The sequence below is a fragment of the Postia placenta genome (assembly GCF_002117355.1).
Source record: "Postia placenta MAD-698-R-SB12 unplaced genomic scaffold POSPLAscaffold_11, whole genome shotgun sequence".
Classification (NCBI taxonomy): domain Eukaryota; kingdom Fungi; phylum Basidiomycota; class Agaricomycetes; order Polyporales; family Adustoporiaceae; genus Rhodonia; species Rhodonia placenta.
Window position 1 is genome coordinate 285,045 of NW_020169842.1, and position 27,305 is coordinate 312,349.

General features: G+C 57.1%; 3 protein-coding genes across 3 annotated transcripts; 2 read left to right on the forward strand and 1 right to left on the reverse strand.

The window, feature by feature from the left end:
* Positions 1–274: 274 nt before the first annotated feature.
* Positions 275–8,901, reverse strand: POSPLADRAFT_1048198 (hypothetical protein; the record flags this gene model as incomplete). The annotated part of the gene is made up of 22 exons (XM_024479461.1): positions 275–412; positions 463–590; positions 643–853; positions 903–995; positions 1,084–1,245; positions 1,299–1,582; positions 1,642–3,821; positions 3,869–3,964; positions 3,987–4,044; positions 4,079–4,830; positions 4,898–5,588; positions 5,718–5,764; positions 6,057–6,166; positions 6,242–6,492; positions 7,255–7,330; positions 7,772–7,798; positions 8,188–8,219; positions 8,307–8,363; positions 8,413–8,506; positions 8,555–8,579; positions 8,639–8,679; positions 8,737–8,901. The coding sequence occupies 22 exons, from the start codon at positions 8,899–8,901 to the stop codon at positions 275–277; spliced, it is 5,718 nt and encodes a 1,905-aa protein (XP_024336503.1).
* Positions 8,902–9,425: 524 nt separating this feature from the next.
* Positions 9,426–12,808, forward strand: POSPLADRAFT_1149419 (hypothetical protein; the record flags this gene model as incomplete). The annotated part of the gene is made up of 12 exons (XM_024486299.1): positions 9,426–9,505; positions 9,559–9,627; positions 9,680–9,859; positions 9,922–10,174; positions 10,230–10,328; positions 10,384–10,680; positions 10,734–10,860; positions 10,911–11,532; positions 11,588–11,846; positions 11,905–12,283; positions 12,338–12,603; positions 12,665–12,808. The coding sequence occupies 12 exons, from the start codon at positions 9,426–9,428 to the stop codon at positions 12,806–12,808; spliced, it is 2,775 nt and encodes a 924-aa protein (XP_024336504.1).
* A 3,037-nt stretch (positions 12,809–15,845) lies between these two features.
* POSPLADRAFT_1035286 (hypothetical protein) lies at positions 15,846–23,392 on the forward strand (the record flags this gene model as incomplete). The annotated part of the gene is made up of 20 exons (XM_024477072.1): positions 15,846–16,078; positions 16,184–16,395; positions 16,528–16,620; positions 16,700–16,725; positions 16,900–16,977; positions 17,351–17,772; positions 17,807–18,099; positions 18,125–18,292; positions 18,321–18,434; positions 18,514–18,879; positions 18,951–19,348; positions 19,369–19,450; positions 19,548–19,625; positions 19,655–19,743; positions 19,854–20,276; positions 20,357–20,721; positions 20,938–21,256; positions 21,456–21,738; positions 21,788–23,152; positions 23,211–23,392. The coding sequence occupies 20 exons, from the start codon at positions 15,846–15,848 to the stop codon at positions 23,390–23,392; spliced, it is 5,589 nt and encodes a 1,862-aa protein (XP_024336505.1).
* Positions 23,393–27,305: the final 3,913 nt, after the last annotated feature.

The window sequence follows — 27,305 nt, forward strand, 5'->3', positions numbered from 1 at the left end:
AGATTAAAATGCCAAGTTCCTCTGCTAAGCAGTGTTATGGCGTGGTATTGGACATGTTCGTCCATCTGCACTGTTGGTTCCCTTCATTCGGGCAATGATTGCTGGTATAGAATGCATGCGTACTATAACGTGTAATGCTACAAGATTGAAGATATGTGCGGGGGAGAGCGAGTATGAGAGACATTGTACAAGGCTTACAGAGTGGTAGCAAAGACGATGAGTGAGTAATAAGTATATGACAAGTGAGATGTGCAACACAAAGAATGTTCCGATATTATGCTAGTTCAGTCACCCATTGTACTATTATACGAAGACGAGAGTTGTTGAGTAGAGTTCCGAACTGAGATAAGCATGTATAGATCTTGCGACAGAAGGCAGTGTACCGTGAATACTCATCAGAGCCCAGATCTATCTGCTATAGCAATGTAAGCACGGGGGATAATCGAAGCCACCATAGCGCACCTGGAGTATATTTTTCATCGTCGAAAACATGGTCACGATGAACTCCACACAGGGCTGGTTTTGCGTTATCAGGTTTGGTTCGCCCTCGAGCTCTCGACGGAGGAGATCTGCGATGTTGCCAAACATTCCTACAGAGAAACATCAGCACAAACCTAGCGCGATCTGTCAAAAAAACTTTACTTTCAACGAACGCTAAGCGGTTCTCTAGGAACTCTCTCCTGGAGATATTATAGTCAGTCGTGTCAGCTGGTACCTCGCAAGGCATGCCGCGGAAGAGAGGATGGCGCAATCCATCAATAGACCACAGCAGAGACAAATACTCGTGCTCGATGGTCACTTTAGCTGTTACGATCGACTCAAGGAGTACATCGATGAAGCGTTCTTTGTATGACTATGGTAGAGAAGTGAGCGTCGTTACGTTCTTTTCGGGTAAGACTTACTGAATACGCAGAAGGATCAAGCTGAAGAACAGAGAGCATAAATCGCAGGCCCACTCTACGACGCCAAGAAGAGTCGATAATGCGTTCCCATGACTGCGGGCCGAGAGTAAGGTATAAAGACCAATCCTAGGAAATCCCAAGGAAATGAGCAGTCGTGGTGACGTCTGATGGCAGGACATACCCTTCGGCTATTCTGAACGATTACACTCGCACAGCCAACCCAGCATTCGACCCAAGCATCCGCGTCTTGACTAAATGTCTCAAAGCCAGTATTGGCTCCGGACTCGTTGAAATGCGTACAAACCAAACGGTAGATAGCAGGAGATATATGTTTGTCGATGATCTGTGGGGTCCCTGTGTATAGCGGATGTTCTCCATGCGGACAACTGAACTCACCTCCGCCACGGCCTTGTCCTTGGTCTTATTCTCCTGGGCTGCGATGGATTGGCTTGGGTCACCAAGTGCGGCAAGTAACTCAGGATCGTCGAGGTTCAAGTCGAAGTCACCATAGTCCTCTTGGCTTTCTTGACTCTCCTCGGAGGCAGGGCGCGGGCGAGGCGGCTTCGGAATGACTGTCGCCCTGACGTTTAAGAAGGCCTGTACAAGTTTACGAATCTCCGTCCTTGTGGTCGCAACTGCAGTCAGATTGCTTTGTGCAGAGAATATTCTGGTCACCCATGCTGATTGCGGTACGTGAGTTTGCACAGAAGTAGAATGACATGTAGAAGCTGTCACTTACGTCCCTCTAAGAACGCCGGTTCCGGATACCGCGTGTTGTTCTTGGTGGGATCCATCAAAGGGGTCTCGATGATTCGGCGGACGCATCCGAGCAACATCTGTATAGAGACAACTACCCAGCTTGTAGCATTCCCGGCCACTTTCTCGTGTTGATATTCGTCCAAGAGTATGTTTGTCAGATCCGCCAGCCAATCTAGCAGCTCGTTCAACGGTAGCTGAAGGTGCTGCACCAATGTTGTTAAATGCATGAGGCCGCGAATACAGGCCCGACGTGTTTCATGATCCGTTTCCCTGAAATTGACATATCGACGAGCATTGGAGATTCGGAATTTGAGGTTTGCCGCCGAGGGCTCGAGAAGGATAGCAATCGCGACTGCACTAAAGCGATTGTATAACAAGGAGAGGTCCTGAAGAGTAGGAGGGCTAATCTTGGTGAAAGGAACAGACCCGACGGGGACACAGAGAGACAATAGCTTCTTGACTTTGGGGGATATACTTTGTCGGTGATCGCTTTCATTCGCATAGCGGTTGTCTCTCGCAGCATTGACAACAAGCTTCAGCAGCAGGGTGAATGCAGTATCACTGCGTTTGTTTTCTGAGAGTAGTTGGAGGTTATTATGGCGGAGAAAGCTGGGGAAGTCTGGAGGTTCGTCCGATAAGTTAGCAAAACGGCGACTCTTAAAGATCTCGAGCAGACGGCTGAACAGCGCCGAAGCATCACCCAGGGACCATCGCCATTTGAGACAAAGTATGAGGCATCGTGACACCAGTATCCGGATATATTCATCGCGTTTGTGTAAGCTTCGTTTGGGTAAATTTGCATCTGATGCAGGATCTGCTGATAAACGAACCCGATCCAAAGCGGTAGTAACGACGTCCCATGAAGCTTGCAAACGAGGGGCCGTCATGAAAACTCCCTGCATCGAGCATTGCGATAGACTACACAGCGTGAAAACGGCCTTCCAGATTGTCTCGCTGGCAACGATATCTGGGGGGGTGTTGCGCAAAAGTCCCGCGTCCCGAACACCTTGGAGTACCACCGACCAGAATGATGTGAGTTCTGAGGGGTCTTCGCTGACAAGGTCAGCCAATCTCTCCGCGTCCGTGATATGAATGATACATATCCAGAATTCGGCGATCCTACGAGCGATATAATCGCTCATCTCGTCCTTGTCGTGGTCTCCAGTGAAAGGCTGTAATAGATCTGAGAAGCCACATCCCACGAGGTCGCGAACCAAGTCTTGTAGGCGTTGCAGTAGTACTTTGAGATCTGACCGCCTAGATTCGTGCTTTTTGAAGCACGTAACCCGGAAGACAGCTTCTGCCGAGAACCAGCGCAGCTCAAGCATCAGGAGATGCGGTGGTTCATCTTCCGGTATGATGTCGATAGGTGCGTCTAAGAAAGAACGGACGTTGTCGAGGTGAGCGTCCAATGAGTCGCTAAATGAAGTTCTGTCGGTTTCAGAGGATCGTCCGAGAAGCCATGATATATGTTGCGCTGCAGAGTGTAATGACTCCTGCCACTGGCGGAGATCCTCCAGAGCAAGGTCCCTTTTCTGCACTATAATGTCGTGTGCATTGTCGTACAATCTTTGCAGTGACGCCAAGAACGCTTGGACGGACATACTCGGTTGGAAATGGGCGTCGGAATAGGAAACAGCACGGGGACATGTGAGATTATTGTGATCTGTTATGAGCATGGCCAGTTCGTGGAGACAACCGCGACCAAGATAGCTGTCTGGGCCAAAGGTGATCCCTGGTGGCACTAGAGGTATCTCGAAATCGAGTGTGATACGGTGTGACTCGAAATAGCCATCTCGACGAGCGCTGGGAGCATCTGCATGAGGCGCTTGATGCATATCGGCAATGATAGGCCAATAGTCGTCCAAAGTCGCTTCGGCGGCAGAGGTTGCACCATCAGTAAGCGGCTTTACACGGGACCTGGAATGGTGACTAGCCATACTAGTAGTGCGCAGGCCGTTTCGATGAGTTTTGGCCATATCATCAACTTCAGTATCTATCGTGATTGGATGGTCGTGTGTCCTCCCAGTAGCAAGACGACCGCCAGAAGCAAAGACAAATAATCCGGTTGGATTTCGCTGCTTCTTGCGCGCGCGCGCCTTGACCACTTGTGCTGTGGATCCCTCTTGCCTGTCGTCGGCATGCCCTTCACCTGAGTGCCTGTGAGCTAGAGAACAACTGCGTATCATCAAGGAAACGTCACATACCAGAGACGGCCGGTCTGGAACACTCTTGAGAGCCTGGCGCCGGGAAGGACAAAGTGGTTTGGTGACCAGTCCCCCTTTTTCTTGCGCCAGCGGTGACTATATGCATGGCAGAACTCACAGCTGTTCTCCGCACCCTGCGGTGCTGTCGGCTTCGACGGGCTTTACCGCCCGTAACTCTGGTACGGGACAACATGCGATCTATGAGATCACCTTCTCTAACTTCGTCGTGAGCGAGGTGGCGTGAAGGAATGACTCTCCCTGATGCCCAATGACCAATATCAGTTTCGTCGACTATGCTGTCGTCTCCGCCCTCATCCTCTGCCTCTGCTCTAGAGGATGTTTTCGTGGGAGATTTCCCCAGGCGGGGAACCACCACGTCCATCTCTGACTCGGAGGAAGTAGAATTGAAATTCTGTTCTAATACCTCTGAATCAGAGCTTTCCGAATCTCCTCGAACTTCGATGGCCATCCTACTCGTTGGGCTACGAATGCGGATTCTCGACTGTCCAGGCCGCAACGGACCACCTTCGTCACTGTCATAGTCATGGCCACCGGTGGCGTTGCCATGACGCGGTGCGCTGGCATTGTGGAGATGTCGTTCGATAAGGACTCGGGGCATCATCTTTTGTAAGGCCTTGAGCCGCCGGCGATCCTTAGCCGACATGAGCTCGACGGAAGACTCTGCACTGCTCTCACTGGAACCCTGTCGATGCGAGCGTTCTAGCTCGACAGAAATGTCTACCTCAGGTTCAGAGGGACTCTGTGACAGATTATGATCAAAGGTGGGAGTAAGGAGGCCAAAGTCGATGGGTGTCGATGAGGGAGGGGGTGGTTCTGGGCTCCCCGAAGGCGGAATAGAATCATGTCGAGTCTCCCGTAGAGGTGAGATTGCGTGGCGGGAGGTAGGGGAGCTGGGCATAGACGCAACCGAAGGAATTGTGGAGGTCGATCGCCGGCGCCGTCTAGGGTGCATGATTTCATTGTCTTCCATTAATGGGTCACTTGCAGCGGGAGCCTCAGTCAACGCACGTAGCTATACGAAGATTGAAGTGGTAAGTTTTCGAACGCCAAAGTTCAAGGAAGAATGACTGAACTGGAGAGATGTGTTGACCTTCTGAGGAATGTGGGGTCACGTTTTGTCTCTTCATGGGGAACGGCCTGATCTTGCGCGGCTTTTTCGCCGCTCTTTGCTGTTTTTTCGCCTTCATCGACACAGGTAAGAGTGCTATAAGGTCTTCTTCATCTCCACTGCTACTACTGAACGTCTCGTTGAAGGCGTCCGGGTACCACACTTCAGGTCGCGTACCATCCGCCGCGAGTGTATGCCGCATTGATCCGTGGGGATGTCGTGGAGGAGAGAAATTCGACACTCCAATCGCAGTGTCTACACGGACACTATGCGATTTCCCCTTGAACCTCGGGTGCTTGGAACCCTCGGCCTGAACATGTTGGTCCGAGTCATCCTCGGCCACGTACTCGTCTTCCGTATCCCTATCACTACCGGACACCTCCCCTCTGCTTTTCGATCTGTGATGTCGTCTTGCCCGCTGTGGGCTAACCATTTTGACAATTGCATCGGGGTTAGCACGCATCTGACGCTTATAAAGGGCCTTATCATATGCATAAGGATTCTTTTGTCGAGCTTGACGAGCACGAAGAGAGTAGCGGCCCTCCGTCTGGGCCGATTCTTGCGCCAGCGTGATTTCGACGTGTGTTGGAACTTGAGAACTTTGCAGCGCCAAGCGAGGTGACACAAGAGGCTGAGAAGACTCCGCGTTTCGACCGGGTGAGGGGACTGGTGTCAAGGGAGATGGAGACCGCTCGCTTCCTCCGCTGAGAAATAACTGACCTGACCCCGCCACTCCCAGAGACAGTAATCGCTGCGCCTGGTCGCGTCTTGTAGGGGTGAATAGAGATAGTGGGTCGGGGGAAGAAGAGGGTGATATCCGTGGATCAGCGGGATCGTTGCGACCTACTGAAGACGTAACTTGGGGATTATGATGGTGGCGATGGGGTACATCGAGGTCAAACGAGGATGCCAGAAAGAGTGTCTCTTGGGAGACCGCACGGGCGTCGTCACCGCTCGGTGAGACGTCAGATGCACCAAGCCCGGCAAAACAGTTTCCTTGAAGGTGGTTCTGCGGAGTGCCTGTTTGCAATGACGCCTCGCCATTCAGGCGCGACGGACGTGGCCAGCGCCGTGGCTTTGGCGAAGAGGGTGCGGAGTTTGCGTTGAAATCGCTGGCCCTCATTTGCGGTGCCCGAATTGGGGTAGATGGAAGAGATGCATATGCATGACTGTATCCATGATAGTGAGTTGTCTGCCAGGAGCTGCCCGTTAGCATCCTGGACGTGGTAGTTAGAGATACCCACCTTCAACCGTTTTCGGGGAGGCTCGTGTAGCACCCCTCCTAGCAGCAGTTCATCTGCAATATGCCTTTCTAAAATATGCGCCACAGGCTTCAGAGATCCTTGCGTCCGAGCTTCTTCGCCTGATCTTCCAATATCAGTCTCCTGCGGTGGTGGCAGACTGGTCCAGTAGTTCGGATCCTGCGCCTCGATTGCCTCAATTTCTTCATAGTCGGATGTTTCAACCACTTCGTCATCTTCCATGGGCGTACCGTCTGTTTACTGTCGTACGAGATTTCGTGGGCGCGCGGTATGCATGCAAGAAGGCTCGAGCGGTCACACTCGCGTCGGATACGCGTGACAGCCTTCTCACGTGCACCGTGACAACCGCGACGCACAACCTGCAACAAGTCCTTTTCAACGCTACAGTATTAGTAGCTAGATTCAGCACGACTGTCAAGCTTGCCTACTCTTACTTTCAATGTATGGGGAAGAAATCCCCTTGATTATACGGAATGAGGTTGTATTCTACGATCTACGCATTGAAGCTGGTATTCTGAGCGCTGCACGATTGCAGTGGGTTCAAGCGGAGACGCAGGACATGCCAGATTCATAACCACAGGCGAGGCGGCGGTGCAGGAAACGCCGCGATCTGCTTGGAAGACACTATAGCAGATGACTGTTCCGCCCTGTGACTAGTAAACAGCCGCACTGTCTCCGCCTTGCTTCTATAGCTGTCTCGACGACAACTCTTGTCATTTGGGACCACGCGCGTTGGAACGGCCAGACGTCCGAGCAGTGGCAGTCGCGATATGCGCCTCTGGTAGGTATGCTCGTGCCAAGCCGTATGATCCGCCCGGTTTGCCCTTAAATCACTCCAGTTCGCATGCTTCACTAGAGTGGCTCAAGAATGCGTACTGCATAGGCATGCCTTCATGCTCGTTCCTTTCCTGAGTGTGGGCACGTACACCATCTTCCATCGAAAGTTCCCGGTGGCATTGGCCCACCAGGATTGGCGTGTCCGAAGACTCAATGACTTCTGCCTCCTGACTTCCACTTCTTCAGGTTACCGACAACGGCGTTCACCTCCACCTCCACCTCCATGGGGATGTGCTATCGCAAGGAAATCGCAAGGCCCTTCATTTCTGGTCTGACACGAGGACTGAAAAACTAATACCTCCTGTAGCAGAATATACTAAATTTAGAATATCCAAAAACAAGATTTCCAACCGTTCGACAGTTGATGTAACATACGCATGGAGAAGGGCGGACCGCGGACCGCAATTGGTGAAACGAGTACGGCCTCCAGTCGACTTTTCTGAGCAATAGACTGTAGAGATATTCGACGGCTGCGGGGATCAGTCACAGGCATGCCGTGAATACAACTCGATTCCCTATGAGACAGGAGACCTTACCGGATAAATGAATATCAGTCACCGGCGGACCCAACAGTGCGGCACTTATTTCGCCTCAGCAGGTGACTGTGGTAGCAGAAGTCTACCAGTGTTCGGCTGAATGGGCATAATTATAGATAGACCGCATATCGAGGCTCACCATGCGAATCTCAGCCCTCTTTCGGGGCTATAATATCAATCCGATACTCTAGGTTCCGAGTTCAACAGTCGGACGACGAATGCACCATGCATAGATAGTGTAATAATGGCAGCATTGAGCCCGCACAACCGAGGCTATGCTAGACATCCGCGCTGACACATGTTATTACGAACGCATTGTGAAGCCACATCGCAAAGCCGCGCCACAAATGAAAGTGAAGGGGCGAGGCCTGTGCTCAGCGTTCAAACTCGACGCTGGGCATGCTTGCGAAAGTGGCAATTATACTTATAGTGTTCGGCCTGATGCCAGCAGTTGCAGAGCAAACAATGAGGTAAATGCAATTGAGGCGAAGGGTTGCGATGTATGATGGTACAAATGCGTCTACTGAGGCACGCACGCTGAGCAAAAGATACTACCTGCAAAAGCAATACTAAGGGATCAGGGCGATCTAGAAGATAACGAGCTCAGCGATGTAACGCACATTATAGCTTATCGTATAATCTTTAAGTGCTTCACTTGACTAGGGGTCGCACACCAATCCCATCGTCCTTCAAGCTACTGGTATAACTCTTGACTTCCTTCTCATATTGAGCTGAGGCAAGCCATAAGTAAGACCGGGAATATCTGCAAGAACAACTTACACAAGGGCATGTCAACCTTCGCCTTCTTTGCAGAGGGCTCTGGGACAGCATTAGGGTTGACAGCATCAGGAAGAGGGCGCTTGCCCCTTTTCTTCTGTACGACTATCAGTATCGAAACATATGCGTCTTAGATCGAACTCACAAACCGCTCGTCAAAATTCCGTTTCCTGTGCATAACATGGGTATAAGATAAAGTAGAGGCCACCGTAATATAGGCCGACCGCACCTAGCGAGGACCTCTTCCTCCTTCTTCTTTTCTTCCTCATCCTATACGCTCGACAGATCGTATCAATGACCTCATGTGTCAGGGACGGCAAAGCCTACCTTCTTGATTCGCTGGAAACGCTCAAGGAAGGAGCCGTCGTTAGAAAAGACGTTAGCAGGCTTAGGCTTGGGGTGTGTGCTGGGCTTGGGGGCTGGTGGACTGATCAACGTTGGAGCTGGAGAGGCGTACCCGCTGTTCAATGGTGGTGGCGAGACACTGGACATAGCTGAAGGTGGCGGACAATGCTGAGCGGAAAGAAAGCAGAGACGGCCTATCCAGTAGCAAGTAAAAGCGAGGTAATGCCGAAGACTATAAGAATTCGCTTACTGTGGGAAAGCGTGGCGGATGTGCCTAGACTGTATGTTTGTTAGTGGCGTATTGGAAGTTTCGCTCCTATCTGAGCTTAGCGGGCCACTGCATGACTGCATGCAATGATGAATCTTTGGTCAGTACCAAAAGATTGAAAGGGAAGTGAATTGATCTGATTAGTATCTTAATGCCTATAATGAATGAAAGATTGAAATAAGATTGATTACATAATTGCATAATTTCGATTTTAATTCAATCTCTCTTCCACATTAGGCCTTAAAATAATAGTTATGCGGATTCACTACTCTTCTTTCACTCTTATGTAATTTTATCTTCTGTACTAACAGATTGCTGACTGCACCACTGCACCACACTGCGACTCAAGCGCGTCAACACCGTTAATCCCTTCTCACTGTCCCTCACATCGCCGACCTCCACAATGGCCGCTAATAAGACCAATAAGCTCGCCTTTCTGTCTATGCCAGCACCGGCCTCCTATGTAGCTGGTCTTGGGCGAGGGTAAGCTCTACATCCTCAGTATCCTAGTATATTCGTTACTGACGGTTATTCAGTGCATCTGGTTTCACCACTCGTTCGGACATTGGACCAGCTCGAGAGGGTCCGTCTGCAGAGGTCATCGCGTATGTATTCATTGAGCAGGCAAATGCTCTTGAGGCTGATATTGTTATCTAGCGAGGCGCAAGCAAGGCGAGGCGAAGAGCCCGAAATCGATCCTGAACAGTTCCAAGACCCGGACAATGAATATGGCCTCTTCGCCGGAACCACATATGAGGCTGACGACGAGGAGGCGGACAACATATATGAGCAAGTGGACCAGAACATGGACGCAAGGAGGAGAGCTAGAAGGTGCGTGTCCTTTCTTCGTCGAATCCACTTATGCTCAGTTCCATTTGTTTGGATTCGCGCCACTACAGAGAAGCCCTCGAGAATGCAGAGCTCGCGAAGCATCGTGCTGAGCGCCCGAAGATTCAGCAGCAGTTTGCCGACCTGAAGCGTGGTCTTGCGGTGGTGACAGATGAAGAATGGGAGAACATCCCTGAGGTGGGCAATCTCACCAGGAAAAAGCGTAAAAGGGACGAGAGGTCATTCGTTGTGCCCGACAGCATCATTGTCGGAGACAGGTCCAAGGCCGAGTACGAGAACTCGTTGGACGGGCGACAACAAGCGGTAGGCGATGTATCATGCTCAATACGGACTGCACGTTAACGACTGTTTGTACAAGGCTGGTGGCTTTGAGACACCCGCAGATAGCGGGACGCTGACGAATTTCGTCGAGATGGGACAAGCCCGTGACAAGATCTTGTCCTTAAAGTTGGATCAGGTATGTCCCAATTCCTTTTTATTCTGTATAGCCTAGTGGATGACCGGTGTGTCAGGTTTCTGGGACCTCTACATCATCGGGTCTCTCGACCTCGATAGACCCCAAGGGATATCTTACATCCCTCGACAGTGTTGTCCTCAAGACGGATGCCGAAATTGGTGACATCAAGAGGGCGCGAATGTTATTCGACTCTCTCGTCAAGTCAAACCCGAAGCATTCACCAGGCTGGATAGCAGCAGCCTGTCTGGAGGAACACGCGGGACGAATGGTCGCAGCGCGGAAGCTGATTAAGGCAGGGTGCGAGCAATGCCCTAAGAGCGAGGATGTATGGCTCGAGGCAGCCCGTTTGCACGTATGTTATCCCAAGTTGTCTTATCTCCGTCGCACTAACATTACACACCGTAGAGCAACGACGATGCGAAAGTCATACTGGCAAATGCTGTCCAACATGTGGGACAAAGTGTCAAGATCTGGCTTGCTGCTGCCGACTTAGAGCACGACATTAAGGCCAAGAAGCGGGTTCTCCGGAAAGGTATGCTCATACGATTCCTCACGCGCTTGCGATCCTAATACCTCTGGTAGCTCTTGAACACATCCCGAACTCTGTCCGACTATGGAAGGAGACGGTAAACCTCGAGTCCTCCCCAGTCGATGCTCGCATCCTCCTTTCCCGTGCAGTCGAGGTTATCCCGCTTTCCGTCGAACTTTGGCTAGCCCTCGCGCGACTGGAGACACCTGAGAAGGCGAAGGCCGTCCTCAATAAGGCGCGCAAGGCAGTACCTACGAGCCACGAGATCTGGATTGCCGCTGGCCGACTCCTGGAGCAAGAAGCGCACGTACCTGGCAAGTCTAACGAGGAGCGCGACAAGGAGTTGGAGGTGGTGGACAAGACCATCGAGGCCGGTGTGCGCCAGCTGCGTCACCACCAGGTGCTCCTGACGCGCGAGCAGTGGCTGAAGGAGGCAGAGCGCTGCGAGAACGAGGGTTCGCCGAGGACGTGCGAGGCAATCATCAAGGCGACGGTCGCAATGGATGTGGAAGAGGAGGACAGGCTGGACACATGGATGAGCGATTCAGAAAGTGCCGAGTCGAGGAGCAACGTCGGCACGGCGAGGGCAATTCTCGCTTATGCGCTCAAGGTCTTCCCAGATAAGCGGACGTTGTGGCGAAAGGCTGCCGACTTGGAGAAGGCTCATGGGACAAGGTATGCCCTTCGGACGACTATGTTCTCTGCCCAGCACTGATTACCTTCCCGACAGAGATTCGCTCAGCTCTATTCTCGAGCGTGCTGTGCACCACTGTCCCCAGGCGGAGGTTCTCTGGCTCATGTGGGCCAAAGAGAAATGGCTTGCGGGAGATGTCCCTGCAGCGCGTGAAGTGCTCGAGCGGGCGTTCGTCGCGAACCCCGAAAGCGAGCAGATTTGGCTTGCCGCTGTCAAGATAGAGGCCGAGAACGGCGAGCTGGGTGTTGCGCGCGAGCTTCTAGTTCGTGCGCGAACAGTCGCAGATACACAAAGGGTAAGCCCTTCGTTGATGTCCAATTACTTGTATTTAGCTCACCAATCACGGTCGGTAGATTTGGATGAAGTCGGCTGTCTTCGAGCGACAGCAGGGCCAGATCGACATGGCACTGGAAACACTCGCTACCGCTATCAGAAAGTACCCCAAGTTTGCGAAGTTATACATGATACAGGGTCAGATCCACCAAGACCGAAAGGAGTACTCCGCCGCCCGTGCATCGTATGCAGCGGGTATCAAACAATGTCCGAAGGATGTCACCCTTTGGATCCTCGCAAGCAGATTGGAAGAGGCTGATGGAAGGAGCATCAAAGCCCGGGCGCTTCTTGATAAGGCGCGACTCGCTAACTCTGGCAGTGATGTCCTATGGGCGGAAGCGGTCGGCGTGGAAGAGCGTAGCGGAGGTGCTGCCCAGGCGAAGACCGTGTTGGCTCGAGGTATGTTGAAACGCATGTACGCCCAGTTATGCTTTCGGCTAATTCATGGTACAGGTCTGCAAGAATGCTCGACATCAGGCTTGCTCTGGTCCATGACCATATGGGCCGAGCCAAGACCCACGCGAAAGTCCCGTTCTGCGGACGCATTGCGGAAGTCCGCGGATGACCCGCTGATCCTGTGCACCGTCGCTCGGCTGTTCTGGACAGAGCGCAAGATTGAGAAGGCACGCCAATGGTTCGAGCGTGCGATCGCCGCGAACCCTGACCTAGGTGATAATTGGGCATGGTGGCTCAAATTCGAGAGGCAGCATGGTGTTTCAGTAAGTTGACGTCTACGAGTATTCGCCTTACTGCAACAAGAGGACTGACATCCATGTCTAGGAACAACAGGTGGAAGTGGTCAAGAAGTGTATCGCTGCGGAGCCGCACCACGGAATGACTTGGCAGTCAATAGCGAAGGCCATGAAGAACGTGGGCAAGAGTACAGAAGACATTTTGGAACTCGTCGCCGCGGCTTTACATTGATGGTGCTGTGATTTCCTCTTCTTGTGTATATTGCTGTGGGTCTGTCTCGTGTATCATTACGTTCGCTGATAGTGTACCACCAAACTACTCTTTCCTCTAAGATCGACGCGTGCAGATGTCTATTGCCCCCATGGCACTTCTTCTGCGCATTGTAACACTGACCATTACTAATGAGAGCAGGCTTCCTGTATTCAGTCCAACGAGATTGAGCAGGCAGGTCTCGACTCTGACCCCACTTGGGCATGAATGAGAGACGCGTGGAGCAATGTCAACCAAGGTACGTCCACCCATCACGCGAAGAGCGTTGCCTCCTCGGTGTACGTACATTCGAAAGCTTGTGTTGATCAGACCATAGCGGTGGTGGATACCTGAAGTGCTTCCTCCGCATTGCGGCGATAGCACGCGACCTTGTGAGGCGTTCGACCTACGTCATGTCACCTGTTTTCACACTAAAATGAGTGTAAGAAGACTATCGTGTCTGTAACGTAGTCAAAGTATGGCCGACCGTTCAATCACCGCGGTGTATGTAGCCGGACGACTTGGCTTTACTGCCGGCAGAGAAGCGACATTCATGGGACAAGCGGTGCCGTTATAGCTCGGCGAATACTCACCTGTACAATCGCAATTCTTCGCGGCTTCGACATGCCAAAGACAGTCGGTGGCGCTGCCAGATGTGGTCGACGGCCAGCTGCCTCCACCTTTGATAGCTAAGCCTGCCAGACGTAAGGCTGGCTCCACGCTATCGCCGCTTTTGGTTGCCGGAGGCGGCCTGGCAGCGTATCGCTGACGATGCGGGAATGACCATTGACAGGCCGAGACACAAGCGTCCGACGAGCGTTGGCAATGCGAACACCGCCGGAGCCAAGCCCAACGTCTCACTCTATCACGCCGACGGGCAAGAGAAGGCCTTAGGCGGGTATACCTAGGGCGTGACACTGTTTTTCACCCACAATTCTGACGTTGCATAGATGTCTCTTCACGGTTGCGAGGAGACCATGTTGGGATGTCACCTGCCTTGTTCAGACGCCGCCGCACTAGCATGTGAGTGTGCACTATGCCAATTGAATTCCCTGAAGGGATTCAGTTCTCACTAAGCGGCGGGGCTCACGTTGCCCCTGTCCTCCTTGTTCAATCCTCCTTGTTGGATTGACGATGTCTTTCCCAAGGCAATCAAGTGCAGGACGGCAATCATGCTTTAGTGTGGCACCTGAGCAGGACTGAAGCGCCAGTCGACCGTCGGCATTGTGCTGGCGCCAGGGAAATGCCTACCTGAGATTGCGCGCCCTGGCCCGGCGGCTGCAGCGCGCTGTCCAGGTGATTGCGGGGAAACGTGTCGCGCTAGAGCGCATTTGGACACGGAGCAGGGATATGTGGTACGTACATCGCCCCGCACGCCTGGATGCATGGGCGGATTGGTAACTGGCTTGTCAGATGTCAGGCAAAATTGAACGCACCTTATTTTCAGCGCTGTGACCAGACCGCCCTATGCCCTTGGCAGCGCGAGGGGAAGGCACAGCGCGCATGAGATCCAGAATGAAGCGAGCTAGCCCGAGAACAAAGCGGAATCGTAAGGGTCATGTCTATCGCATTTCATGGAAGTGGCAGCGTGCTCAATGCCGCTTTAATCTTGCATTCGGGCACCTGTCCCAACATGTGTTCCTTGCTCATGTGCTGTCAGGGGACATGGGGTTTTCTCATAATGTGCGGAAGCGAAAACATTGCGCGCAGGAGATTACGACGTCTTGTCATTCATAAGCGGGCGTCGCGTTGCGCCATGAGGTAAGTATTGCCCCGAGCAGGAACCCTTACGCGCACGTGGTCGCTTAGAGACAAAGCTGAGTCCGGACTGATCAAGAGGAGTAGGCAAACGACTAATGGGCGCACCGATGCTTCTGGATTGAGATCCGAAGGTCCTTGAACGTTATTCGTATAATTTTATGGCTCACGCCGGAGATGAACGAATAGGTTCGCTGTCGCTAAGAACGTGTCATGCTACGGCACACCATTGCATAACATGAAATCAAACCGCATGGTCCGTCGGGCGGATCCCTGGGCGTTTGTGAAGACTCGGTCAAAAGACATTTTTATCTCGCCCGACGCACGTTTGGGTCGTGATGGCGGGATGAACCCACAAGTTGGACGTGACGTTACAGCACGGGAGTGTAAACGGCTGCAGAGCGAGTACGTACTTGTAAGTCGGCGCGTCTCAGCAAACCGGGACCATCTCGATCGCTCTTTGCTCTCCGTCGCCCGATCATTCGATCGTGCTAGGCTAACTGAGATCGCCAAGTTTGTGGCCGAAGTCGCGCTGCTTTTCTTCAATTTCTTGGAGGAACAGAAGCCTCTAGCTTACCGGTATTCCCAACATACTGCTTGCGCTCAATGAAACGCTTCGGTGTTCCCAGATATAACGACGTGATATACAGATCACTGTAACGTCCGCATCTCTCCGAAACGTTCACCGGCTGGGACGGAACTTGCTGTCCTGCGGACCATGTGCTCGTTGTGCGAAGTGATCAGCCGTAAGAGGGATGTTGCAAATGTCTATGCCTGCCTTCTGTTGAGTAAGTATCTTCTGGCCAATCATGATGCGTCTCGCGCGTCGACATTAAAACTGTCGTCCGTGTCACACCGTCTCATTACATCATTCGGCCATTCTCATCCCAAGTCTTACCTCAAACTGAAGGGGCGATACGTACGAGGCAGAGCCAGTGGCGCTATGCACAGCAATGGCCCGGAAAACTTTGCTGTGCCGCACGAACTACTGAACCTAACACGACGGTATCGCACACACCGGATAAATCGCGGCTGCAGAGTCATCGTTCGCAGTCCACTCTGCTGATAGTCGCTGCCTAAGCCTGTCGGCATCTCAGTCAGCCGTCGTTCACTTTCAGTTGTCAGATCTCTCCGCAAGAGGTCCGCCCGGGCACACACGCGCGGTGGCTTTGCTCGATCTCTTGATCCGTGCAGGGCGTTATCAATCTGCTAAAGGTCGGCCTTGTGCCATCCGAGAGTCAGGACCACAAGATACATGATCATGTCAGTGATCGTGGAGGAGCACCACCGGAGATGGCCGCGCTGGTATACCGCCTCAGGGGCAGTCCGCGGCACACGGAAGCATATCGAGCCCCGGATCCTCGTTGACTCGAGTCATCGGGCTCATCGATTCGTTGATGCCTGCACATCGCCATCTTACTGGTGTCCAGCTGGACTCAAGTCAATCCGGAGCACGGCCAAATACCAATACGAAGCCGCACACATAACTGAGAGGTTCGCATACCAGGTAATAGTAGACGCCAGCGACCTCAGAAGCATCCCAATCCCCTGCCGAGGTTCGCGGAGCTGATTATGAATGTACTGCTGTATCACGCCCAGCGATACAAGGAAACAAACTGCGGTGATGCCTGTGATTCTCCAACGCGTCAAGTCAGGGATCCCGCCCGTGTCCGAGCCGTCCGCTGGCGTCACGGTGCCCTTCCCCGGCGCCAGCATCGTGGTTCTGTCCGAGCGCATACGGAACGATCGAAACCACCTGGTGCTCGGCATCTCGCGTGCAGCGCGCGCACAGAAATCGTCAGCATCCTCAGGTAAGCCCGCCCCTCCTCGATCGCGCGCCTCGGCGTTGGGGCGCTAACGCCTCAGGGCACCGTGACGCGCGCAGGCGCGATGCGAAGCACGCTGCGTCCAGTACAAACTGTGATGCAACGTATTCTGCCTAGCTGCAGAGCTCGGCATCGCATCAAGGCACTCTGGCAGATGCCAACAGTCCGCGGACTTGTATTACGATCAACTGTCTTCGTGGCTTGCACCATGTCCGTGTAGCAACCCCATCACTGCGTCATGTAGGTCTCAGACGGCATCTCGGGCTTGCACGTCCAACTTGTACTGTAGGCACGAGCACGCCTGCTGTCGTATTGGTCAGTTCTACAGCTCAAAGCGCTGTCGCTTCCTGTTCGCGAAACGGGAAGACAGGCTGTCAATTGCGCGGTACCATACCTATGGGCAAGCAATCCCCCCGCTCAATGGCCTGCGCGCAAATACAGGCTTCCTCAATTCTATAGATTGCGTTACTACCTTTGACTAACAAATAGAACACGAGCAAGACAAATGCAGCATTCGCATTCGCAGAGCGTCCAGGCTCTGCACACGCGCGTTCATTGCTGCCTAAAGTTCGGAATTGCTCCTATTGAACACGGCGTTAGTCCATATCCCGGAGCGTCAGAACCCCAACATTGTGGAAAGTGGAAAGGATGTCCGCTTCTCTGGGCTGGACGGGACCGCGCACATTCGCAGGACCTAGGGCAGTTTCGTACTTGCAGAGCAGAACACTCGCCCTCAGGCCGCCCGAGCAGACGAGATGAACGCCGAGGTCCTGCGGCCAGGGCCAGTCATCACCATCATCAGCGTCCGACTACATTGCCCGAAAGCGTGACGTGCGTCTCCCTCCCAGAGCTGCAGCACGCGTGCTTCGCAGAAACACTGCGAGGCACTCACCTCCCGCTGCGCAGCCTGCATCATACCGGCCCTGGGAACGCATGACAGCCGGTATTCCCTGGCGTCACCGTGGTCGTGGCGACGCGCTGGGAGCCATCTCTCCACTGGGCTCTAAACCCAATCAGCGTGTGCGCGCGGGCCGCACGGCGCGGGCTTCTCCTGTGTCATAGGCCTGCGCTCGACGAATCGCGCGCGCGAGGCCCATACGCACCTCTCGCGCGAAGCCGATCCGCGCCCAGGCGTTCCCACAGTCAATCACCGGCGAAGCGTCGCCAGCAGCGTGGCTGGGAGGAACGCGGACGCACTAGGGGGCGGGTGACGACGCCGCCGCGGCGCAGGGTGCGGGATGGGGCTTTGCGTCCGGCGGCGTGTGAGCGCCGGACGGGGCGTGCAGCCAGAACACAGGGAATCCACGTAATCGCAGACACAGGCGCGACTCACAGAGGCAGAGGGCTCGTGCGTCGTGCATCGTGCGTCTTGTGTGTTGCCGCGCGCGGTGCTGAGACACGACGAAGGCAAAGGCAAGGGACCCGCAGGCGTGGTGACGCCCCCCAGCAGAGTGACGCGCGTCGCGCGGGCCCGTCACCAGCATCGAGCCGCAAATGGCAAGTCGGAGCCCGCCCGGAGCGCGGTCGCCTTCCTTCCTTCCGGACGCATTGTCCGCCCGAGGGTGTTTCGCGTACATCGCCTGCTCGCGCTGGCCGCGGACATCTGCGGGCGCGTGGCAGGGATCCTGCAGCCAACGGAAACGACGGCGGGGAGCAGCGCGCGAGGGCAAGAGCCGGGCGATAAGATACGTGCCCACTGACGGGGATGGCACAGGGAGCGCCAGGTCCGGAGCACGCCAGGCCATCCGGACGGGGGGCATCCTTGGTGGCGGTGGGTTCCCGGATATGCTCGCTGCGTCCGGGATCGGTCCCGCCTGCCAGAGCAGTATTGCGCCCGCGCGAGGCTCGTCCGAAGAACTGCAAGATGCTTATGGCAGCCTATGTAAAGATGCATGTCATACGCTTTAGAGTTTGCGTCCGACGCGCCACAAGCTGTTCGCCGCCAGAGATAGCGCGGAAGAGCCCGCGCGCGGCTTGCGAGGCCCTCCTGGCTGCGCGAAGCGGGCCGACGCCCTGGCCCGTATGTAAGTAAGCATACTTCGCGTTCGCATGTTCGGGACGATGCACGCTGGCCGTGACACCGTCGCGCGGGCGTTACCGCAGCGCACGGCCAGAGCTTCCCCGACTGGGCGTGCGAGGGCCCAGGGGGTGCGCGAAGCACCGCGCCATTAGGCAAGAGAACAGAGTTGCACCGCGGCGAGGCAATACCGCGTCCGAGGTGCTATATGCCCCGCGCGGCGCGTGTCGCCGAGGAGCGTCCTGCCGGCGTGTGCGCGCCGGGGACCGCGATTAGAATCCGCGCGCACCCCATTCGCTGGCCGGCGCACCTGCCTCGTCCGCGGTGCGAGCGACGACGCCTGGTGGTGGGCACTGCGTCCAATCCGCGGCGCGCGGGGAAACCGGTCGCCACGGCGTGGCCCTCGTCGATGTGTCATCCACGCATGCTCCGTGGGGACTCGCCGCGCGTCTGTGCGTGTGCGCGAGGCGGGATGACATGGCGACATGTCGTGGTGCTGTCACGCCCGCGGGGGCATTGCCAGGCCAGCACGGGTCAGGCGGAATAGACGGCATGCGACGGGTGGCTCAAGGCGTGCACGGTGTGCTCAGACGAGTCATGCGTGTGCTCACGGTGCGCCCGCGCAGCCATCGTTGCGCTGCATATACGATCGGGCCGTCGCATGCGTTCTGTGTTCTGGCCAAGGATCGGTTTGCCGCCGGCGCAGCCGCGGACGCAGATTTCACCTCACGATCATTTCATTTCGGGGGCTTCTGGCTGGACGGGGGCGGGCGATGGCGTCGGATATCCTGCGATGGGGCAATAGGCACGCAGATCATCGTCACGTACCGTGCACGATCGATGCGATATGCGATGAGATCGCAACTAGCTGCGAGATGCATACGCACACTCGCTCGGGGTCATACGGTGCCCACGACGCCCGTGCGGACATAGGCTCGTAGGCCCGCGGTCCGTGTCGGGCGCGGATACATGAGCAGGAGCGTGATGCGAGCCATCGGACGGTGCGCAGGGAGTGGGCTATCTGTATGTCATTAAGTGCAACGGACACAGGCGTACAATCATCTGCGAGATTGGCTAGCGTGATGGGATCCCCTGCGGTTACGTCCCATCCGTGATGCAGCACAACCTGAGGCTCCCAAACACGTCGGAACGCTTGTGACAACGCGTGGCGAGGACGCGTGGCGGGCCGCGATGCGCGGTGCGCTGTGATTGTGGGCGACGGGCTAGGGAGGATCGTGGTGGCACGCTGCAGCGCAGGGCTCCCGAGGCGGCTGGATATCGTTAGCGTTGGCCCGATCGCCGCGTGCGCGACGCGTGTGCGCACAATGACACAGAATGTGGTCCTAGGAGCGCGGAACAAACGTACATACTCATCGTGGCCTCCAGCTGCAGGCTAGAGCACAGCACCGGTGACGCCGGCGCGTAGCGCAAGTGCAAGCTGATCGAGTGCAGATGTCTGCACGCGGAAAGTGCCGAGGCGGGGCTAAGGACGGGCGCGCGGGGCGTTTGGTGCTATCAGGGCATCTCGACAGCAGGCGATGGGGAGCAGGCGACGGTGCGCAGACATGGGTCTCGGGTATGGATGGGCCGTGATCGAGGCCTGCGATGGGCGTCGGACGAGCCACTGGTACTGGTACTGTCAGCGCGGCGGGTGGGTGCTGCGGACGCGGCATGTGACGACGGGGCGTGGATGCGCAAGAAGAATGGCCGGATGGTATCAGTGGATGGGATGGCAGCGGGGGCGGTGGGGAGGAACATGGCGACGGGAGGATGTGGGACGTTCCATGCGTACGGTCGTCAGTCGGAGATGAGATGGACGGACGGTAGCGACGTTGCGGGCAGGAAGAAGGTCTGTTCGGGCCAAGGGAGACGCAGACCTCCGCCACCGACGTCGGTGCTGTGTCTCTCGATGCCTGTCCGTCGGGGCAGACAGGGCGGGGCATCGGATCGGCACGCGTGCCGCCATTGGCCAGCACGGCCAAAAGCCAATCAGCGCGCGCGAGTGATAGACGCGTCGAAGGCGCATGTCGGGAAGAACCGCGGCGGGGAAAGAGATCGCAGATTCTCTGCGCGCGATCGGCCTCGCAGATAGGCACGGCAGGCATGTGCTTCTCCGCATGCGACCTGCCGCATAAGGCCAAGTCGCGTCGCTTGCAGGGCAAAGCCCGGGGCTGGACCAGTGAAAATATTCGCAAGAACCGTCGCATAGTGTCGCATCCCTCGAGATCCCGCTCGCTCACGGGCACAGGCGCGCGGCCCGGCGGGGACGCGCTGCGGGGCCGCCCCCGGATAGGGTGTGCGGCGGGGCGCAGAGGCTGACAGGGGCTGTGCGTATACGTGCACCGATGTGGATATGAGAAGAGGCACCAGGGAATATGGGCTGTATGGACGCCGAGAGGTCGGGGTCGGGGAATGTCATTGGCTGTCAGGGAAGACGTAAGAGGAGCAGGCGAGGAGGTCGCGACGGTTGCCATAACGGGGTGATTGAAGGGAAAACTACCGGAAATTAGGGTTGGAAGGAGGAGGCCGAAAGCGGAAGATGGGATCGCAGGCGGGGAGGCGGCAAGCGAGAGAGCGCTCTGGACGCGCGCTGTGGCGGTCTGGGCTGGGCAGAACGCAAAGGCGGGCAGCGGTGATTGGGCCGCTGAGGAGGAGGCCGGGGAGCCGAGCGAGAGACCCGGTGACTATTGGGCCAATGGTATGCGGATGACGTTTTTCGGTGGGACTGCCCGATGCGGGAGGTGGGACGCGTGGGAGGGCCCGGGGCGGAAATGCGGTGACCCTGAGCACACGCCGCTTCGGGCGATGCGCGCCTCGCTCGCAGGAGATGTCACAGGAGCGTCACAGGACGGTCGCTGTGACGGCAGGAGTGAGAGCCAATCCGGGGGTCGGAATGGATCATGGCTGGGGATCATCACCGCGACATGCTCGCCCCGATAAATAATCTACCACTTCCTCCCTCCTCCTCCCGTCCCGTCCCCCCTTCTTCCCCAGCGCTATCCGCTCGTGCTCATCCCGTCCCATCCAGCCTCGTCGCTGCCTGGCCTCGACGCCCACGCCCTCGGTCCGCACAACGCACAACCCCGCACTGTCCCACTCGTCTGCTGCCCTTGCGTTTGGGACCGCCAAACTCTATTTCCCCACTATAAGGTCCCCCGCGTCCACCCTCCCCCACACAACCATGGACGACATCTCCTTCGACACCACTTGGTGTCCTGTCTGCAGCAGGCAGATCCTGCCCAAGCGTTACTATGTCCCCATCCAGCCCCAGCCTCACGCACCTGCCGTCCCTCCGAGCTCTCCTACCACAGGTGGGCTCCAACCGCCCATGTTCTCCGTGCCCCGCTAACCTTCTTGCAGACCCAAAAACCGAGGTCGACGTGCCCCCAGCGCGTCTTCCCCGCAACAAGACTGGCACCATCCGTGCACGCGGTGGCGGCGGCCTCGTACACGGCACTGGTCGAGTGAAACCCAACGGCGCGCTCAAGCGCGACACTACGATCAAGGAGCCTAAGAAGCGTGCCACCGAGACCACCCCTCTCGAGCCTTCGCTTGTGCGCCCCACCGGCCCTGTTCGCCACCGCACCGTTATCGACCAATCGCCTGTGCCACTCTACTGCTCAGACGAGTGCCGTCTCAAAGACTTGCAACACTCGCAGGGTGCCATCGACATCAACTACAACCCCGACCGATGTGTCTCCCCTACCATCCCTCCTGCCCCACATAACTCCCTGTCTGACGTGTCCGAGAGCGACTCGGGCAGCGGCGCGTCATTCGAATCGCGCTCATCCCTCAATTCGTCTTCGCCCATTGACTCGCCCTCGGCCCGTCTTCCGACGGGTTACGCCGCTCTCCGTCGTCTCTACCCCGACCTCCCTCCTGCCCCACCACCTGCGCCCGTCATGCGCCGCGACACCAACAACTCTGACGTCGCCGTCGTCGATGACTACACGTCGGGCGTCATGATGGCCGCGCGCCGCATGAAGGCGCAGCTCGAGCAGGGCCCTCCTAAGAAGGACATCTACGGCTCGCCCGAGCGCGTCGAGCGCAAGCCCATTGCAGGTTGGACTGACGGCTCGCATGCATGGCGCGCCAGCGTGTACAACCTCACCACCCCTACTGAGCCGGGCAAGCCGGCTGACGAGGAGCGCATCAAGGATGCGTACAAGGGCTTTGTTGCGAGCTCGCACCGTGCACGCAGCGGCGTGTACTCTACCCTCAGTCCGACAACGCCGACTTTCGAGACTGCCTCCGCTTCGGTCCCCGTCCATGCTACGGGAGCGCCCACAATGGGCACTCGCTCTCACTCGGCAGCGGAGGGGTTGTACAACAAATACCCGATGTTTGCGCGCCGCTCCGAGTCGCGCACGTCGCTCATGGGCAGCTCGGTGCCGACGTTGTCGACCTCGCCCACTGGCTCGACGCGTTCGTTGCCCCTGTCGACGTCGTCGCGGCGTAAGGAGTATTCTCTCGTGAAGCCTGGCGCAGAGGGTCGTCTGCTTGTACCCGACGTGAAGATGACGCGCATTCCGTCCAATCTCACCGTGTCCAGCTCGGCGAGCTCAAGTCTCAGCAGCTATGTTGGTTACACAGGGTACTACGGTGCTGGGCGCAAGCGCAGTCCGTTGAGTCGTCAGAACAGCGATGCAAGCATGGAGAGTGCGGACAGCCGCGAGGAGGCAGACGAGACGCTGCGATCGTCGCCTGTTGCCCGGAGGCCACAGAGTACGTGTATTCTACCTGTGTGACACGCATTGGCGATGCTGACAACTGCTGTCTATAGATCGGTCGTGGAGCTACTCGGACGAAACGATGATGTTCCCGATCCTGCGGATACCGAAGAAGGAGAAGCGCATTGAGCAGCGCATAGTCGACGGCGAGCTGCGCGATGTCGAGGTAGAGGTAGAGATCGTCGAGCCGTTGAAGCGTCTGTTCCTCTTCCCCGGCAAGGACTCCTCGTGCTAGGCGTGCTCCGCGTCGTCGCCTCTTCCCTTTCATAAGGACCATTCGCTATCCGCTATCGCACACGCCGCCCGCCTCGCATCGACCGTCCAGCATCCATACCCTGTCCTCACGCTGATACCGCACGACGACATACCCTCACGACGCCGCACCTGACTTATTCATCATATCCCTCGTCCTCGTCGCATCCTTGTCGCTCTCGCATGCATCCCTCGCATCCCCTCGTCCGCTTACCCCCATATCACGTCGCACATCCGCGGCACCTGTTCCGCGCTCTCGGCTGCCAAACCGGCCATCCCGCATCTCCTCTGCCTCGCGGCTCTACACTACAGTCCTATCCGTATCCCTATCTCCCACTATTTGCGCGTCCGCTGCGCACACAAAATGTCCATATCCCGCATCCCGTCCGTCCGTCCGTTGTAACATATGTACGATATCCCCGCGCTGCTCGCGGCGCGCCTTGCTGTCTTGTTGTCGTGTACTTGTATGCCCGCCTTCACGCACATCACGTACCTTACGCTCGCCTATCGCCTCCCGTGCACATTCATTCCCGCTGTCTCTTCTTTCCTCCTCATCACTTTCACGCCATTGTGTACACTAGCCATTTTGTCTCGGTCTCAAAGTCTCTCTGGGTTGTAGTCGCATGGGTTATTAATGGAGGGCGCATGGTTGGGACTTGGTCTATTCCCTTTCTCTATTTCTCTCGCATACCGTTACGCTCTTCAGATGGTGTAGTTTATGCGCTGTGCCATAGTCACGATTACGCAATATGTCAATGGTGGACCCCATTTATAAACAACGCCGCGCACATGAGCATGAACATGAACATAAACATAACGCCGTGTTCCGCATCTGGCGAAACTGCCTGCGCGCTGGTCTGGGCTGGAGCTGGAGCGCGGCGGGATCTGCGCCGCTCCTTGAAACACACCGCGTCACTAGCGCTGGCGTCGCTTGCGAGCGGTGCGATCCCTCCCCGGGTATGCGTGCACCCAGGCGACCAGCGATCGCCGCCGTCCGAGTCTCCTCACAGTCGTCACCGAGCGGAGCTCACGGCAGTAACGTACACTCAGGGCTTCGGGCGACGCTCACGCTGGCCAGTCGTGCCGCCTCACGTGCGTCCCTCGGTGGCGGTCCCCCCCTCCCCGCTCGCTGCAAGATGCGTCGGCCGGCGACGCGCTGGGCCAGGCTCTGGCTGCGCAGCTCGTGCACATGTTTTTGTTTCCATTCTCGGCGAACGAGGGTTAGCGGCTGCGCTCGGGATTCGGGCGTGCAGAACAACAAGGGAGGAGGAGGCTGTTGTTGTGATTACTGGCGCCAGGCTCTGGCACCCTAGGGGCAGCTCCGTTCGTGCGCGCCCGCTGAACCGGGGCCCATGTGCACTCCATTCCATTCCTCATTCCTCAGCGCGCGGCGCAGCCCCCAACCGCTGTTATTATTATCATCATTATCATGGTTATTATCGTGCATCGGGCGTCCGGAGGCCCAGGCCCCACCGCCACCTGAAATCCTTCCAATCGCAAAGCGCAAGGGCGTGACTATCGTCTCTCCCCTGGGCCAGGCCGCCAGGCGGAGCGGGCTGCATGTAGCACGATCAACTGGGGCGCAACGCGGGGCAGGCGGGCCGCCCTCCCCCTTCCCCATTCGGAATCCATGCATAATCATCCATTCAACGCTCAACAAGAATACATCGATATCATAATCATGGATAACGCTGCACGGTGAGCCCTGCCGTGCGCTATTTCTGCGGCCTGGCGCCTCCCTGGACGGTGGACCCCCTGCGCCAGGGCCGCGATCCAGACCTGGGACCGCGGCGCGCGAGACGGCGGGCCTTGCGCCTCAGGCGCGAACAGGCACAGGTAGGTACGATGGGCGGCGGGGATCGGTGCTACGCCGACACTTGTGTGTGCGTTTGTGGGCGTCACGGCGGCCTCGGGGAGCCCCTGTGCGCGCCGCGGCGGGATGGACGCGGTCGCTTAAGTTTGTGGCTTGTTCTGACGCGGGGCGGGTGCTACCCAAGTTGCGGCGCACACCATTGTTTGCATCTCGAGCCTCTGGATCTGTGCTATCTGCTATCTGTGTTCGGCGCGGGGCAGCATGTATCTTCGCGTGGTGTATGGCGTGGTCGGCTGCGCGCCCGAATGTGGGCGTGGAGGATCGCCGAGGGTGCTCGCCCCCGCGGGGAAGACTCCGGTCAATTGTCGACGCCTCGGGACACATGGAAGGTGGCCGACGGTGGGAGGGGCTGTCATCCACTGGCGACAATTGGCCGGAGAGGGGACGGGATGCCCGGCGTCGAGACTCATATTGGGGTGCGTTCGAGCTTCGGCGGGGGTGGGTGCTCATGGGGACAGTGGTGGGGGCGTGACTCGGCGGGGAACGGGGGACATCAGCAGCACAGGGGGCGCAGTCGGCCATTGTATTGTGGAAGGGCTGGACGGCCTGGACTCGCGCGCGCGCACACACTGGTCAGGACTTACTTGCGGGGAGGACGCGCGCGTGACGCCGTGCGGGGAGATCATGCGATGACGTCGTGCGTTGTGGGGAGACGCGGGGACGGCTTCGCCCCCCACTAATCCAGCAGGCACCTGTGCGGCCTTCCTTCTTGACGCACGCAGGCCCGTCTCGGCCGTGACATCATGCCACTCCGGGGTGCTTCCCTCCCCCTTCTGGCACGCAGCGAGCTACACATATCGGGCGCCTTCATCGTGTTCTGAGATGCCATCGCCGAGTATCTCGCGTCCGTGCGCGGGGCCAGCTCAGGATCACGCCCTGGCCAAACCCGGCCTGCCGCGGACGTCTTTCCTGTCTTGCTATCCGCCAGCGGCGTGCACGTTGGTCGCCTGTCCGGGTCGCTGTCGACGTGCCGCGCTCTGCGCGGGGAAAGGCATGCTTCCTCCCAGATACGGACACAGATTCGCCGATGGCCCGCGATCGTGGCCCGTTCGCTCGCAGGCGGTACCGGGCGGCATCGTGGCCCCCCCATCTTCGCCTTCGTGACAGTGACAGGTCCCAGAGCTGGAGCGTTCCTTGCGCGCGGCGTGTGTCTGTGTCTGGCGACATTCCGCGCTGCCATGGCCATATGTGGACATGGCGAACCCGAGGGGGCGACAGCGCCCGGCCGCCTCGCTACCCCGCGTGCACTTTGACTCCCTTCTACACCAGCCCCCACACTTTCCGTGACACCGGACGACGCAATTGCGAATCCCCCACACCGCGCAGCTGGCCAGACCGTACGTCTCGCGCGATTGCTAATGGCCTAAGATGAAAATACATATGAACGTTTGAATGGGGAGTGTCTGTCAGCTGCCTGGCCGCGCGGCAGATGAGGCCATTCACGCAGGGATCGTGACCGAAGGGCCAGACAGTATCGCCACGGCCTCGATCGCGACTGTGTGCGCATCTCTGCAAGTATATCGGACAGCGGCCGGGAAGCGGGGCCACGCGTTCCGCAGGGGCATCAGGACACAGGACACACAACGCGCCAGAGCTGTCAGCTCGCCGTCCCAGGCAGGCGGTGGCACCGGCCTCGCACGGCGAGCAGGTGCAAGTGGAGTCCAACGTCCTTCTGCGGACTTCCCTGGCATCCTCGCCTCGGAATGCTGGGCGCAGCTTCCCACTTGCCGCCCGCGTGACCGTCCTTGCGCGCGCGATGGAACCAGGCCGCATAGCTTGTGCGGCAGACTTCCAGCTTGGCACGTGCTCGGCGTGGTCGACGCTCCCAGGGCGGCTGCGTTGCTGCACCCGCGATACGTATACATCGATATGAGTCCAACAAGGTGCCTATCGTCCGCATCCTGGCCCTTCCACTGTCTGTCCTCCGTGCGCTAGAAGCGCGTCTGTGTCGTTCTGGCACAGCTCGCTCTGGCCTGCTCTTCAGAGAAGGGTTCCTCGGCGCAGAAGAGCACGCCTAGCTGGG